Here is a 13,294-nt window from a genome sequence, read left to right on the forward strand (position 1 = left end):
TCTTCTCAGTAAAATATAAATATTCTATACAGAGACATGAACAAGAGCCAATGGACAAAATCATTGGCTTAATTTATATAGCATTATATATATATATAAATATTGAAAAAAACAATCATGTAGGCTCAAAAAGCACGTGTAAATACAAATAAAATAAAGATTTATTAAAAAGTTGATGACAAGGCTTTGGTGTTTTCATCCACCACTTTGTGATCACTTTACATCTGTAGTTATGTCTCTTTACCGAGTGACAAAGAAGATAATCACATAAAACATTAACTTTTTTTTTTATTATTTTAAAATTTTATATTAAAATAAATATAATATACTCCATCCGTTTTACTGTCTTAAACCCATGTTTTTTTTATCTGTCATTTTCTAATATTAAGAAGCATTTATTATTTTTTTCCAAAATTACCCTAACACTATTCAATTTTTTTCTTAGAATTAAATACGAGAGAAAAATGTGAAGTATAAATTAAGGGTAATTTTGGAAAGAGAACAAACTTTTATAAAAAGTTTGTGAAATAACTAAATTTATTGGTATGTGATATTCAGTTATTCACGACAGATAAAAAAAACGAAAGGGGTATATCATCTTTTTTCTTTCCATTAAATTTTAAATAATTTTTATATTTCGTATAATAAGTAAGCTAAATAATAAAAATAATATTTATAAAAAAACTTAAGCTTCACCATAAAATAAAGTTTATTAAAAATAAAAGATACAAATAAACTCTTGGTCTATTGACATAAGAAATATTACTTAAGACGTCTATATTTTTGTTACAAAAATGAATTTAAATATCAGCTCACGCATGGTAAAAATATAAATAAGAGTCTATCTATGCATAATCCTGACATAATTTGCTCATTACAAAAAAAAATAATTATAACTATTAAACTTAAACTAATAATCTTATAAGTAACACTTAATATATATATATATATATATATATAATAAGATACTCATATATTTAATTAAAATTTTTAATTATTAAAGATTGAGGTAAAGCCTACCCCAGCTAGACCCGCTAACCCGTTAAGAGCAAATGGTGGGTGGTGAAGTTGGGCCCACGCATACCTTATCTTGAAAAACAATCTAGAAGAACATTTAAAATAAAAGGTCTATAACTCGTGCTTTGATCGTCCTGTTCATCGCGAGTTTCATGCCTTTATTTACTCTTTCTATCACCATCATTTATTTCATTAATTTTTATTTTTATTATTTTTATAAAGTTGTAGTTACATAGGCATTATCTTTACAACGCTCATTAATAAATATTATATATAATACATAAAAGGCATTTTCTTTCTTTTAAATCTAAAATTTTATTATCATTTATATAATATCCTCGTACAAGACCATAGGATCCATTTTTAGAAGTTTTCATAAATTATGTAATTTTTGTCAAAATTTTTAAATAGCTATTTTTACCTTTTGTCTTAATTATTGTCGTAGTACGATATATGTATATTAAATTATTCATGAAAATATAAAAATAGTACAAGTAAAAATAATTACTTGAAAAACTTCTTTACAAAATTCTTACTAGTCCAAACTCGTTTGTGGTCTTTAAAAAACTAATAAATCATATCCAGTCTTTATATATATCCACTTTAATCAATTCAAAATTATTAAAAAAAATTAATTAAAATTAGTTTATTATCTCAATTTTATATCATATCAACCCTCCCAAATTACACTTTAAAAACTCATTAAAACTTCATTATTTTTTATAATTTAATTATATGTTTTATTCTATTTCTCAACACAAAAATATTAAAAAAATATAAAAAAATATGAAAATAAAAAAGTAAAGTTAAACAAATATATATTTAATAATTTATAAATTTTCTAAATAAACATAAATAAATAAATAAATAAACCCGGAAAGAGTAATAATATAACAATCATAAAGTTGAGGTATAGTGATTTTTTTTTAAAAAAGGGATGGCAAGCGATTAATTGAGAAAATCGGGGCGAGTAAAACCAACGGCTATCGATCGACCACAATGGGTAAAGAAATGTTAGAAAACGACAATTCTAAATCTTACGTGGCACGTCGCTGACGACCTCATTCTGACGTCACCTATCACGCCCCCACCTCCCTCTTCGACAAATCCATCCCCTAAAAAATTTTTAAATAATAAAATAATAAAATAAAATATCCTTCACGTGCTTAAATTCACTTACAATGGAAATTACATGGAAGCCGTAATACCCATGCTTTTTTCTCCTTCCCATCCCTCTTCTCTCTCCAACCTCATCCCACAACTTAAAAAATAATTTAAAAAAAAGGAAAAAAAACAATTATTAATTATTAAAAAATAAAAAAATTCCACAAGGCTAAGACTTCTTCGTCTCTATCTATATAAACCCTTCACCACTTGCAATTTCCTGAACTCCACTTCCCAATTGTGGGAAAACAAAAATCAGTAAAACCACTTACCTGAGTTACGAGAGAAGATGTATTTGGATTCGGATTCGGGTTGTGGGATGGCGGTGTTGGATTCGATCCGCCAGCACTTGCTTGAAGATCCGACTGGGGGTGACGTTAAGCCCTGCGCGGTGAGCTTACCGCAGAGAAGTTATTGCCGGACGGCGAGCTTTGGTAGCATCGTTGCTGATCACTGGGGGGAGTTGCCGTTCCGAGCTGATGATTCCGATGATATGGTGGTCTTTGGTGTTCTCCGAGATGCTTACAGCCATGGATGGCTCCCGTTTGGAGCTGCGGCTGTGGCTGTGGCGCCTGAGGTGAAGATTGAGCCGGTGGTGGAACCGGAGACGGAGCCGGAGACGAAGTTGGTGAAGATCGAGATTCCTTCGGTGGTGCCGGCAAAGGGGAAGCACTATCGAGGAGTGAGACAACGGCCGTGGGGGAAATTCGCGGCGGAAATCAGGGATCCGGCGAAGAACGGGGCTAGGGTTTGGTTGGGGACGTTTGAGACGGCGGAGGAGGCGGCGATGGCGTATGATCGAGCTGCGTATCGGATGCGTGGATCTCGGGCACTGCTTAATTTCCCGCTTAGAATCGCAACGGAGGACGTGACGCCGGTGTCGTCGCCGGGGAAAGAGGGCGTCGCCGGAGCCGGCTTCGTCGAGCTCGTCTTCGGAGAAGGGATCGCCGAAGAGGAGGAAGAGAGGGGAAGCAGCAGCAGCCGCGGCGGCGATGTTTGGTGGGCCGGTTTCGGCTCCGGCGCCGGTTCAGGCGCAGGCTGGGTTGGGATTTGGGAAGAGGCAAGAGGTTTTCAGTGGAACAGTGCCGCAGCTGACACGTGTCGGTCAGCTACTGGTGAGTTAAAATTTAAGGGAAATTAGAAAAAGACGAAAAGCTTATAAAGGGGCTTGTCTTGCATTTTCTTTCTCTATGATCTTCTCCGGGAGTGTTCCTTTCCTGTAAATGATGGAGTTGAGAAATCAGAGAAAAAAATAGAGATGTATTTTTGTAAATTTGGGATGGTATCAGACATATTGTAAAAAAAATATTTTAAGTAATATCCTTTATTCTTTAATTCTAATATTTATTTTTATTTTTATTTTTTTAATTGAGATTACAACTGGAACCCACTCTGGCTAACTTAACATATTTTATCATCATTCATTCATTATAGGCATTGTCCACATTTATAAAAATAAATAAAAAAATAATAAAATAATAAAATAATGCTTGCAATAAAATTCCGTCAAATTAAATGTGTGAAATGTGCTCAATTGAATTTAAAGATAAAAAGTGGTAGGAATCCAGAATCCCTGCTTTCTATCTTTGATGCGGTTCTTAAGTTGTTATTAGTGTCTTGATTCTAGAAAATGAAAGTGGGGAAAGAAAGGAACATTGATATGAAAGAAAAGAATACTAGAAGCAATGAAGAAGTTTCAAGTTTTCAACAGGAAAGGTGGATTTTTATTATATCATATAAAGTAGGTAAGTGTTCCAAATCAGCAAATCTCTCCAGAAAAAGAAATATCTACGTAATACTACTTTTATCCCAAGGATTATACAAATACAAGTTCTTCTTTACTTCTAGAAATGAAAATTCAAACCATTGATAGAAACTTCTATAGTTTTGTATCTTAGCAAATAAATAAAGAAGATAGTATTGTTATATTCTTTCTGGTAAGAAAGAAGTTAATTATGAGATTAAGCATTAAGACTTTCATTCTACGGGAAATTATTTTAAATTATGATGTGGTTTGCCTCTTTCTCAATTCGATATTAATATTTTGATTATTAATATTTAAGTATCATATGATTTAAACCGTATGTAAAAAGATACCAAAACATTTAACCCCGTTAATCTTTGCTGACGTTACATTTAAAAACACGTGAAATTAACTTTTTTTACACGCACACTTTCAAAATTTAACAAAGTTTGAAGTAACTAACCATTTTTATGTAGTCAAATTATGTGATTTAATTCAAAAAGATGATTATAATAAAATAAAATAAAATAAAACCTCAAAAGGAAGAGGGACAGGCAAGGCATATGATTTTGTACACGATTGCAAGTTCTCTTTCTAACAACCATAGCTCTATAAAATGATGAACAGCATACAAAAAGCCATTGGTGGGAATTAATTAATTGCAAGTAGATGACTTAATGGTCCCTTCTAATCATGCATCAAAGTTTAATTAACAATAAAGTAATACCAGACAACTAATCCATCCTTATCCTCCTAAGAATAATATTCTCCAGTGTGGACACTAGAACAAAAAAAAAAAAAATTAGTTTCAAATATTGTTTGATTAGTGACAGTGTTCCTGTTATTGTGCCTACCCTACTCATAGAAGTACCTCATCCTAAATGCTTCCAAATCTCAAATATACATAGGTCTGAGAGAATTCCACTATGATTCTAATGATGAAGATAAGGTGAAGCATGATTTATGAATTGATTGATAAAAATTAAACTATTGTAAAGATCAAAAAGAAAGCTCTAAATAACATGGCATGGTAAGTATCATTGATAAAGTGCAATAAAAGCACATTTGTGAATATTCTCTGAAGATTAGTCATTGGCCTAATAAAGACATTAATAGTGTGAGGTAGAGACGGATCACAATTATCAAGCACACGAGGGGTAAAGGGGAAGCAAACTAGTCAACAAGCATGAGCTGGAAGGGTTTCTAGTTGTCTCAAGAATACGAAATCTTAGAATAAAGCTGAAAAACTGACCTGCTTTTTCCAAGGCTGCATTCAATTCATCCAGCTTCACTTGGTTTTTGCTATTGATTTCTCCTGGTCAACATACAACATGAGAATTCAAAGTCATAACAATCTCACTCAAGGAAATATGATTTTAATTGACCTTTTGCATGAAATTAGGATACCTACCACCCTTTTTTAGTCAGATGTGCTTCTGATTTCCAAGCCTTTGTCTTCCATCTGCATTGCCTCTGGACACAATCCATCACCTCTATTAAAGGAAGCATTGTATTTGTGGGAGATCAATAGCAGCCGATTTCCTGTGATAAAAAATTGAAGTAGAGACCACTGTGCTTCCATTCAAATAAAACCTGACATTCATCGTTGAAATAAAGGCAAAACCCAAAAGAAGATCAAACATATAGTTCTCTAATACTACATGAAAAACATGGTTCACAACATACAAAGATAAACAAAGACAGTTTTGAATAATGACTTTTCTAAGATTTGACAATCTATTGATTGGTGAATACATGGAAGGTGAAGGCGAAGGCGAAATTTGACAAAGATGATAATGAAAGTGTTACAGTGCACAGTGGGGGCTTGGTTAATAGTCAAGATCAGAGCCAAGCAGACAGATAAAGACCACATTAAGTTATCATAACATGGGTGCCAAAATGCCTTTATCAGAACCAGATCTCCAGCTTTCTCCTGTAAACAAAATCCACCAGTTCAATCTACTGCCCCTTATCTCTATGGCACTGGATGCCGCCTTCTGTGATATTAGAAAGAAAAAGAATAATCAGATAATGAGAAAATACACTTAAATTAAAGAGAGCATCAGTAAGTGATGTATTCCTACAAATGTAGGAACTCATCAAATCATTTCCTAATAAATGCATTCCTTGATAACCAAATCAAGGCACATCTTTTTGTTGTATAAAACGCAGTTAAAACTAGTTTAAAGTGAGCGAGCAATTGGGAACCTTTGTTAAATAGATATTTCTTCTTTCCCATAGTACATAATTGAAGCATTGGTTATAGTACATGATTGAAGCATTGGTTTTTTTAATTTTTTTCCCCCTCCCCAGTTTAGGTTCGTCCAATAATCAACAATAAACATGCATAAGAATGACGCTTTTGGTGAGTAAATGTGATGTTGCTTTCCTCAGGTAATATGGGCACTGCACCAATAACCTATAAGGATCAGGGATTACCTCTTAGGCCGGGCACGATCCTCTTCATAGTCCATTAGCCCTCCAGCTTCAGAGTACATCTCTTCATGCCCTCGTGAGTCCAAGTCGGCCTGGTTAACTTCTGTCACCATGTAAGTAAGACACATCGACCAACATTGTGCATATTTGATTATCATTTCTTGTATAAAATGAAGGAATATAAACTGTTTAATACAACTGATTAATGGATGATCTAAACAGAAAATCAATAAGATGTTTGAGACACCCTGAATGTACTGAGCGTACAGAGAAGCGCATTTGTTTGCAAGGTTAACCACACAAAGTTGCCAGCAAACAAAATTTATAGCCTCTTACATTTTTATCATCTAGCTCACCTTTAGGGATTTTTTAACATCTTCAGCCCTATCCTCGATTTCTTTACGATGCTTCTTGTATGCCTCACTCATTGCATCGGCCCATTTGATTTTTTCTTGGATAGTCTGCAGCAGGTTATCAGAGGTGCACACCCTGCAAGGCATTCAATAATACATAAGAGGGAGAGAAGTGGATCATCTATAAGTAAAAGTTGAGCATTAATGATAATTTAAAATGTGCTTTGCTGTCTGGAAATGGAGTAGGCTAAAAAAAGTATTTAATAAGAAAAACAGCAAACTGCATGTTTTACTGAAAAGTCCAAACAAAGTGTACACGAGAGAGCAATGTAGTTTGTCATGGACACATTATCCAAGATGGTAAAAGAAATGCTATTTGACATGGTAATTTTGGTGCTATTGCCTGCTCTTAACTGCCCCCAAAAACCAAACACACACACAAAAAGAAGAAGAAGAAACAACAACAACCACCACCTTAATCTGCAACCCCAAATCCAAAATTTGAGCAAATACAGATACAGATAAATTACACTATGCCAAAGGTAGCTTGCCAGTGTGGCCTGCAATTATATTATATGAAGAGCCTCTGAAGTCAAAACACAGATTCAGCTAAAAAAACAGAGGCCACTCCTAAATCCAATATTCCTGACGCCAGTGTTAACAGGTTTGACATCAGCTGAAACAGCCATTTCACCATTTACATATCTTGTTGCTAATTATTCACCATCAAAAGCAAAACATTTGCAGGATCTAACCAGAAAAAGAGGTATACAATCAAACAAATACATCCTGTATAATTAATAGGTCATATAAGTTATAAAGACTGCCTACCTTGCAACTGCAAGTTTTCCACAAAATAAGTGAAATCACAAATGCGATATTTGTAATTATGGTATAGAAAAAGAGAACATATTAGAAGGAACGACAATTAGCAAAAAGCAAACTTAAATCCAAAAAACAGGCCACGAATTATTCCTATGAGCAGGACAATACTGTGTGATAAAAATCTCACCAGTTTGCCAATGTTTGTATCATATTGTTGAGCTGCCCAGGCCTAAGATCCCTTCCAGCTGCAAATTGAACCTGAATGGCAGATCAAATAAACAGCAGTCAAGCCAAAGTTTATGTCAATAACCAAAGCAAAGAAGTTGACAGTTGTACACTCTGACCTCAAAACACCTGCGCAGCTGATCAAGTTTACCTCTAACTATACCCTACAGGAAACACAATTTATTCACTCACATCTTGTGCCATAAATAAAAAATAATAAAACAAAAGGAGAAAACACCACAAACAGTTTTATAATGCACGATTACATTCACACATTGTCCATTGAGAGGTTGAACATGCCAATTTTAATCATGGCAGGATCTCACACTGGAAAAACCTTTTCCTCTGTAAGGAATTTGCCCAGCATATATTTATACAAAAATAATGTAACAATGGAACTCTTCTTATGAGATAAAAATATTAGCATACAAGAATATTTAGTCCATACAACTAAAAAAATGAGTTAAACATCAGAAGTTACAGCTTTCCAGAGTATTGAGGCTAAAACAGAAGGACCAATAAACACTTACCACATACATGCACTCGTTTATAAGAAAATCTTCAAGTTCTCTTACATTTGAAACATCTATCTCCTGCATCAATTGATCATATGGTAGTACCTGAAAACCATGGAAATTAACTATTATGTCTTCAAATGTAGCTGAGATAAAAAAACCCCTCAAAATCAAAGACAGGGCTTCATTGGGCTCAGCAAACTATTGCTGGAATTTGTTTTGTAAACTATCGAGGCATTATTTATGTTTTGCTTGCAAACCACTGCATAAGTTAAGGGAATGCCTTTGAACCTTGATAAAAATATGGAGTAAAACATCTATAAGCCAGATGCAATTACAAAAACCAGAGAGCAAACTATAATATAACCCATGGCACAGTCACTCAGGTCATGCATTTAACTCGTATATTATGGAGTACCATGGTTCATCAAAATGCCAAGTAGACTAAAAGATGAAAACAGATAATTTATGAAACAGTCCTAAAACCCTTGTTTTGGCTAATTTATCTATAAAGCCATATACCACAATCATATCCTGCAACCTTACACAGAAAGAAAGAGTAAAGGAATAGTTACTTCAAGAATCACTCACTAAACAAGTACTATTTTAAACCAAGCCACATCCCATCAACATGATGCAAGTTCCACTAAACCAATCTGGTTTTAACAACAAAGACCGGAGAAGCCAGAAAAGCATATCTTTGCATTCATAAACTATAAAATAGACTAAAGCAAAGGTTGCTCACAGAGATATTTCCAGAAATACCAGCATTAAATCATTTCATAATTGAATAAGGAAACAACATCGATAAAAGAAAGCAATGATGAAAAAGTCATAACAAGATCATCTGTGCCCACAAAAGCACAAAACACCTTGAGTGTTTCACATCTTCTATGTTATTACTTCAAGATACAAATATAACTCATGCAGTTAAAGTTATATTCTGAATTATAGGGTTGAATAATAGAAATACCAAATGACAAGTGGCGGATCCATAGATTTTGTACAGTATGGTCCATAAATATATGGTATAAATTTACGCCATAAATACATATGAATATATTTTTTATTATACAATACTAAAATAACAAAATAACTTTTTTTATAACATTTTTTGATGAATTTTCAAAGTAATATACAATTATATTATTGTTAATACTAACAAATACATCTTTTCAATTTCACTCCATGAGGTATATACTCTATTAAAAGACTTATTTTTTTAAAATTTTATGGGGTTAAAAAGATGTAACTTATGTATATATATATATATATATATATTAATATAAATATTTACTATAATTTTAAAAAAAATATATCCAAGGACCCCACAGCCTTCTATGTAGATCTGCCTATGCAAATGATCAAGCAGACAGTTCCCAGTGTCAATGTGATAAGAGTACTTAGCAACTGTGACTATCGAAGCACTTGATATATCACTTGAAGTGCATAAAGTCTTGGTAGTTTGTAGAGCAACGCTACAATCGCAGTACCATAATGGCAATTGACCATGACATATAAAAGTATGAAAAGAATTTTATAACAATGGCTAAGCTACTCCAAATGTTTGTCATAAAGCACATAAAACATATTACCAGGACCAGTTAGACTGTTAAAATTTGTACCTTGTTTGTCTCAGCCAGTGTCAGAACAGTGAGCTGTTTTAGTTTGCGAACTTGATCAGGCAACAGCGCAGGAAGACAGCCAGCATTGCCTGCAATTGAGGCATACATCGATGTTCAATTAGAAGCGTATGTGAGTTTATTAACAAGACATCTTATAGGACAATGGGAACATTTTATGGTGAAATGATCACATCTCATGTTAATGATGATTGTCCAGATAAAGCGAGCTTCATCAAGAGTTTCAATTCCAAAGTACGTAAGTAAGAGTATACCTCATCGAGCAAGCGATCATGCAATAAGAAAATCTATCTCATCAACTTCACAAGCTAAAGGCACATACCAATGACCATTATTTTTTTTTAACAAGTGAAATAAGAAGAGATGTGACTAGCATTGCATTGCACAATCAAATAAAGACAGCCACTCGTATAAGGAACCCACTTAAAGATTGTTCTCTGGCATAAATGTACTCCAATTTTGTTACATCCATGGTTGCAATGTTGTCAAGGCGCAAGGTGCACCCTAGGCGCTAGGACCCTTATATTGCATGAGGCACAAGCCGCAAAAAAATTAAACAAATAAATAAAATAAAATAAAGGCTCGCCTAAGCCAAGTACGGCACATGCATAGACAGACAAATATATATATATATATATATATATCTTAAGATTTAACTTTAATATACGATAATAATGACAATAATAACATCAAAAGATCGTTTTAAGACTAATGACTTTGAAGTTGACCATTCTTCCTCAAAATTATTCCAAATATAACTAATTAAAAATCATCATTTGATTCAAAATCTAAATCTATGTTTTCATCTTCACTTCCATTTTCTCCATAATTACAGCCATTTAGATCTTACTCTTCTTCATCGACAATGTCCACTCAATATTAGAAACTCTTGATCTAGATTTTGATCATGATCTGGTTAATATTGATGACCCCTTGCTGCACTTGTTACTGCACCACATGTCAACTCATCACCATCAAATACCAATTCATCTTTTGTACCATCAGAAGCTACACCCAATGTCTGCTAATGAAATCAGATTAGTAACAGCTCTTCCATGAAATGCATCTTTTTTGTGCCTTGAGCCTCAGAAAAGCACGAAAGGCATGAGAATTATCTGAGGCGCCTCGCCTGAAGGGAATAAAAGCACTATGCCCATTTTGTGTTGCGCCTTAGCACCTAGGTGCGCGCCTTCACAACACTACTTGGTCGTAGCTGTATGAGTTATCAATGTTGCAGGAACTGAACTCAACCTTTGCATAATAATAGGTTCAATAACAACATCAACAACCAACAACCATAAACAACAACAAAAATATGAAATTATGCCATTATCACCAGCAAGAACAAGTCTGAAGAAGCAGTCACATTGTAGGTGAAAATGATAGGAAATAAATGACAATCAAATGCCGAGTGAAAAAACAAAAAAGTATTTTGAATAATTGTCCATCTCAACAATTGGTTGTAAGAAACATAAGAATTTGAAGAATTCCACTTTCCTCTATCTGGCCAGTCATGAAAAATTCACCACAAAATTTCCGCCCTCTGGCAAGTTAAAATAGCATCACCTCCTCTTGTGCAACATTGATGCCATTGCTAACCAATATTATAATATGAGATACATGCAATAGCTACAATGACTTGATTATCCCTTGAAATTGCATCTTATACAGTTGGAACATTAACATTGATCAAGCCTGATCCTATGAGGCAAAACAACAACCCATTTAGCAGGTACCGTAAAAGACAATCTGAGCTTACAGCTTGAGTACGTCACTTATATTCCTTTCCTTATGTATAAGGTCAAGACATGCAATAATGACTTTATTTTTTTTCACTTTGACGCTATAAATTGAATCTTTCAAATAAAAATCATATTATTTTTCCTTGCAGTGACCACGACCCAGGCAACTTTGGACCTTTAAAGAACATAAACAGTTATACATGCTCAATATTTTCCCTTTTCCTTTTGGGAAACTTGGAACAAGATTAGTTTTCTCTATCTATTTATGGACTTTTTGATACTTAACATTTTATCTGGCAACGAATCATACTAAAAGATGTCTACTTAAGGATGATGTTATATTGGGAAAAGTCAAATTTTTTATCAATTTGAGAATGTTAGACAGCAGTTGTAGTTATTTAGTGCAAACCTAGCCCCCAAGATATACATTATAATTAACCTACGAGGAAAATAAGATTACAAGCTATTCTCAAGCTATCACAAAAAAAAAAGATTAACTAGTCATCCCCGTGGACACACTATCCATGACACACTTCCCCAAAGTCTCTAAATGCACAAGTTATGGAAAAGTACTTACTTCGGTAATCATTCCATGTGCCATAGGCAAACAAGCGAAGCAAGTCCCGTGAAGACGAGTACCGTGTGCCCTCAAGCTGCATTTCAAATCCTCCAATCAAACAAAGCATACAAAAAGTAGGAAAACCACTGAACTTCAAATACAGCAAGAGAATATCAAATCCAACAATTAGAAACCCTAAAAATCTGAGAAACCACTCAAGATCTCCAGATGCTATCTAATGGACACCAAAAAAAAAACTAGGTAGAATTAGAGATACCTTGTGGACATTGGGTGAGGAGAGGATCTCGGAGAAAGCAAAGAGGGAAGGGTGAGAAGTGGCCTCAAGAACAAGGGCGGAGAGAGAGGCAGCTTCCATTACCTCCGCTTGCTTCACAAAGTGATCGATGATCTCTGTTTGCCTTTGCTCGATGTCCATGGCGATGGAGACCGAGCCCTAGCGTGGAGATCCAAGGGGATGAGAACGAGAGAGGGAGATGGTGATCGATTCTTCTCGCGTTCCCGATCTTCTCTTCCGTCTTGCCCTTGTGTTTCTTCGAAGAAGAGTGAGAAAGCTCGAAAAGAGAGAGCTTCGCTGAACACGGTCTTATAGAAAAGGGGAAGTTCTGATGGAACGGGTTGGTTTGGATGTTCTTTCATCTTTTCAGTTGAACCGGGTTCAAGATGTTTATATAGAATTTTTTTTTTTTTGTTTTTGGGTTTTAATTGCCGTACAGGTCCTTATAATTGTGTAATTTCTGCCCTTTTAGTTTTTCTAATATTTTTATATATAATTAAATCCTCAAATTTGGTCTAGTTGAGTCGTTCTAGTCAACTGCAATATTTTTATATACAATTAACTCTTGCAATTTACACTTACTCATCTACACCGCGGATTAGAATGACCAAACTCGACTAAATATAAAGATTTAATTGTACCTAAAAATATTACAATGACTAAAAAAGAAGAAAGTACATAATTACAGGGACTTGTACAGCAATTAAACCTTTTTTTTTCGTTGGTCTAATAAGTTGGATTAAAGTCATCTTATACATAAGGTATAATACCCTAGT

At 34.1% G+C, this 13,294-nt stretch overlaps 2 protein-coding genes across 4 annotated transcripts; one reads left to right on the forward strand and one right to left on the reverse strand.

The window, feature by feature from the left end:
- The first annotated feature begins 2,389 nt into the window (after nucleotides 1-2,389).
- LOC120278802 (ethylene-responsive transcription factor 2-like) lies at nucleotides 2,390-3,321 on the forward strand. Its single transcript, XM_039285536.1, is given in 2 exon segments — nucleotides 2,390-3,078; nucleotides 3,080-3,321. Coding segments are annotated over 2 exon segments (834 nt in total). The 5' UTR covers nucleotides 2,390-2,470; the 3' UTR covers nucleotides 3,306-3,321.
- Nucleotides 3,322-5,555: 2,234 nt separating this feature from the next.
- LOC120279433 (COP9 signalosome complex subunit 7) lies at nucleotides 5,556-12,854 on the reverse strand. 3 transcript variants are annotated; one of them, XM_039286370.1, is made up of 9 exons: nucleotides 12,501-12,854; nucleotides 12,242-12,317; nucleotides 9,905-9,993; nucleotides 8,295-8,384; nucleotides 7,884-7,928; nucleotides 7,727-7,797; nucleotides 6,718-6,850; nucleotides 6,365-6,461; nucleotides 5,556-5,922 (listed from the first exon to the last, which is right to left on the reverse strand). In XM_039286370.1, the coding sequence occupies exons 1-8, from the start codon at nucleotides 12,657-12,659 to the stop codon at nucleotides 6,399-6,401; spliced, it is 726 nt and encodes a 241-aa protein (XP_039142304.1). In that variant the 5' UTR covers nucleotides 12,660-12,854; the 3' UTR covers nucleotides 5,556-5,922; nucleotides 6,365-6,398. The 3 variants fall into 3 exon arrangements, with proteins under 3 accessions (XP_039142304.1, XP_039142303.1, XP_039142302.1); XM_039286369.1 differs by having other exon boundaries at nucleotides 6,365-6,464; XM_039286368.1 differs by having other exon boundaries at nucleotides 6,365-6,453; nucleotides 12,501-12,852.
- Nucleotides 12,855-13,294: the final 440 nt, after the last annotated feature.

This window comes from Dioscorea cayenensis, chromosome 16 (assembly GCF_009730915.1).
Source record: "Dioscorea cayenensis subsp. rotundata cultivar TDr96_F1 chromosome 16, TDr96_F1_v2_PseudoChromosome.rev07_lg8_w22 25.fasta, whole genome shotgun sequence".
NCBI classification, from domain to species: Eukaryota; Viridiplantae; Streptophyta; class Magnoliopsida; order Dioscoreales; family Dioscoreaceae; genus Dioscorea; species Dioscorea cayenensis.

Coding starts and splice junctions, on each gene's coding strand:
- LOC120279433 (XM_039286368.1), bottom strand. CDS start 12,659: ATGGACATCGAGCAAAGGCAAACAGAGATCATCGATCACTTTGTGAAG. Junction 9,994..12,241: donor CACATGGAATGATTACCGAA/GTAAGTACTTTT, acceptor CCTCAATTGCAG/GCAATGCTGGCTGTCTTCCT. Junction 6,454..6,717: donor ATGTTAAAAAATCCCTAAAG/GTGAGCTAGATG, acceptor GAAGTTAACCAG/GCCGACTTGGACTCACGAGG.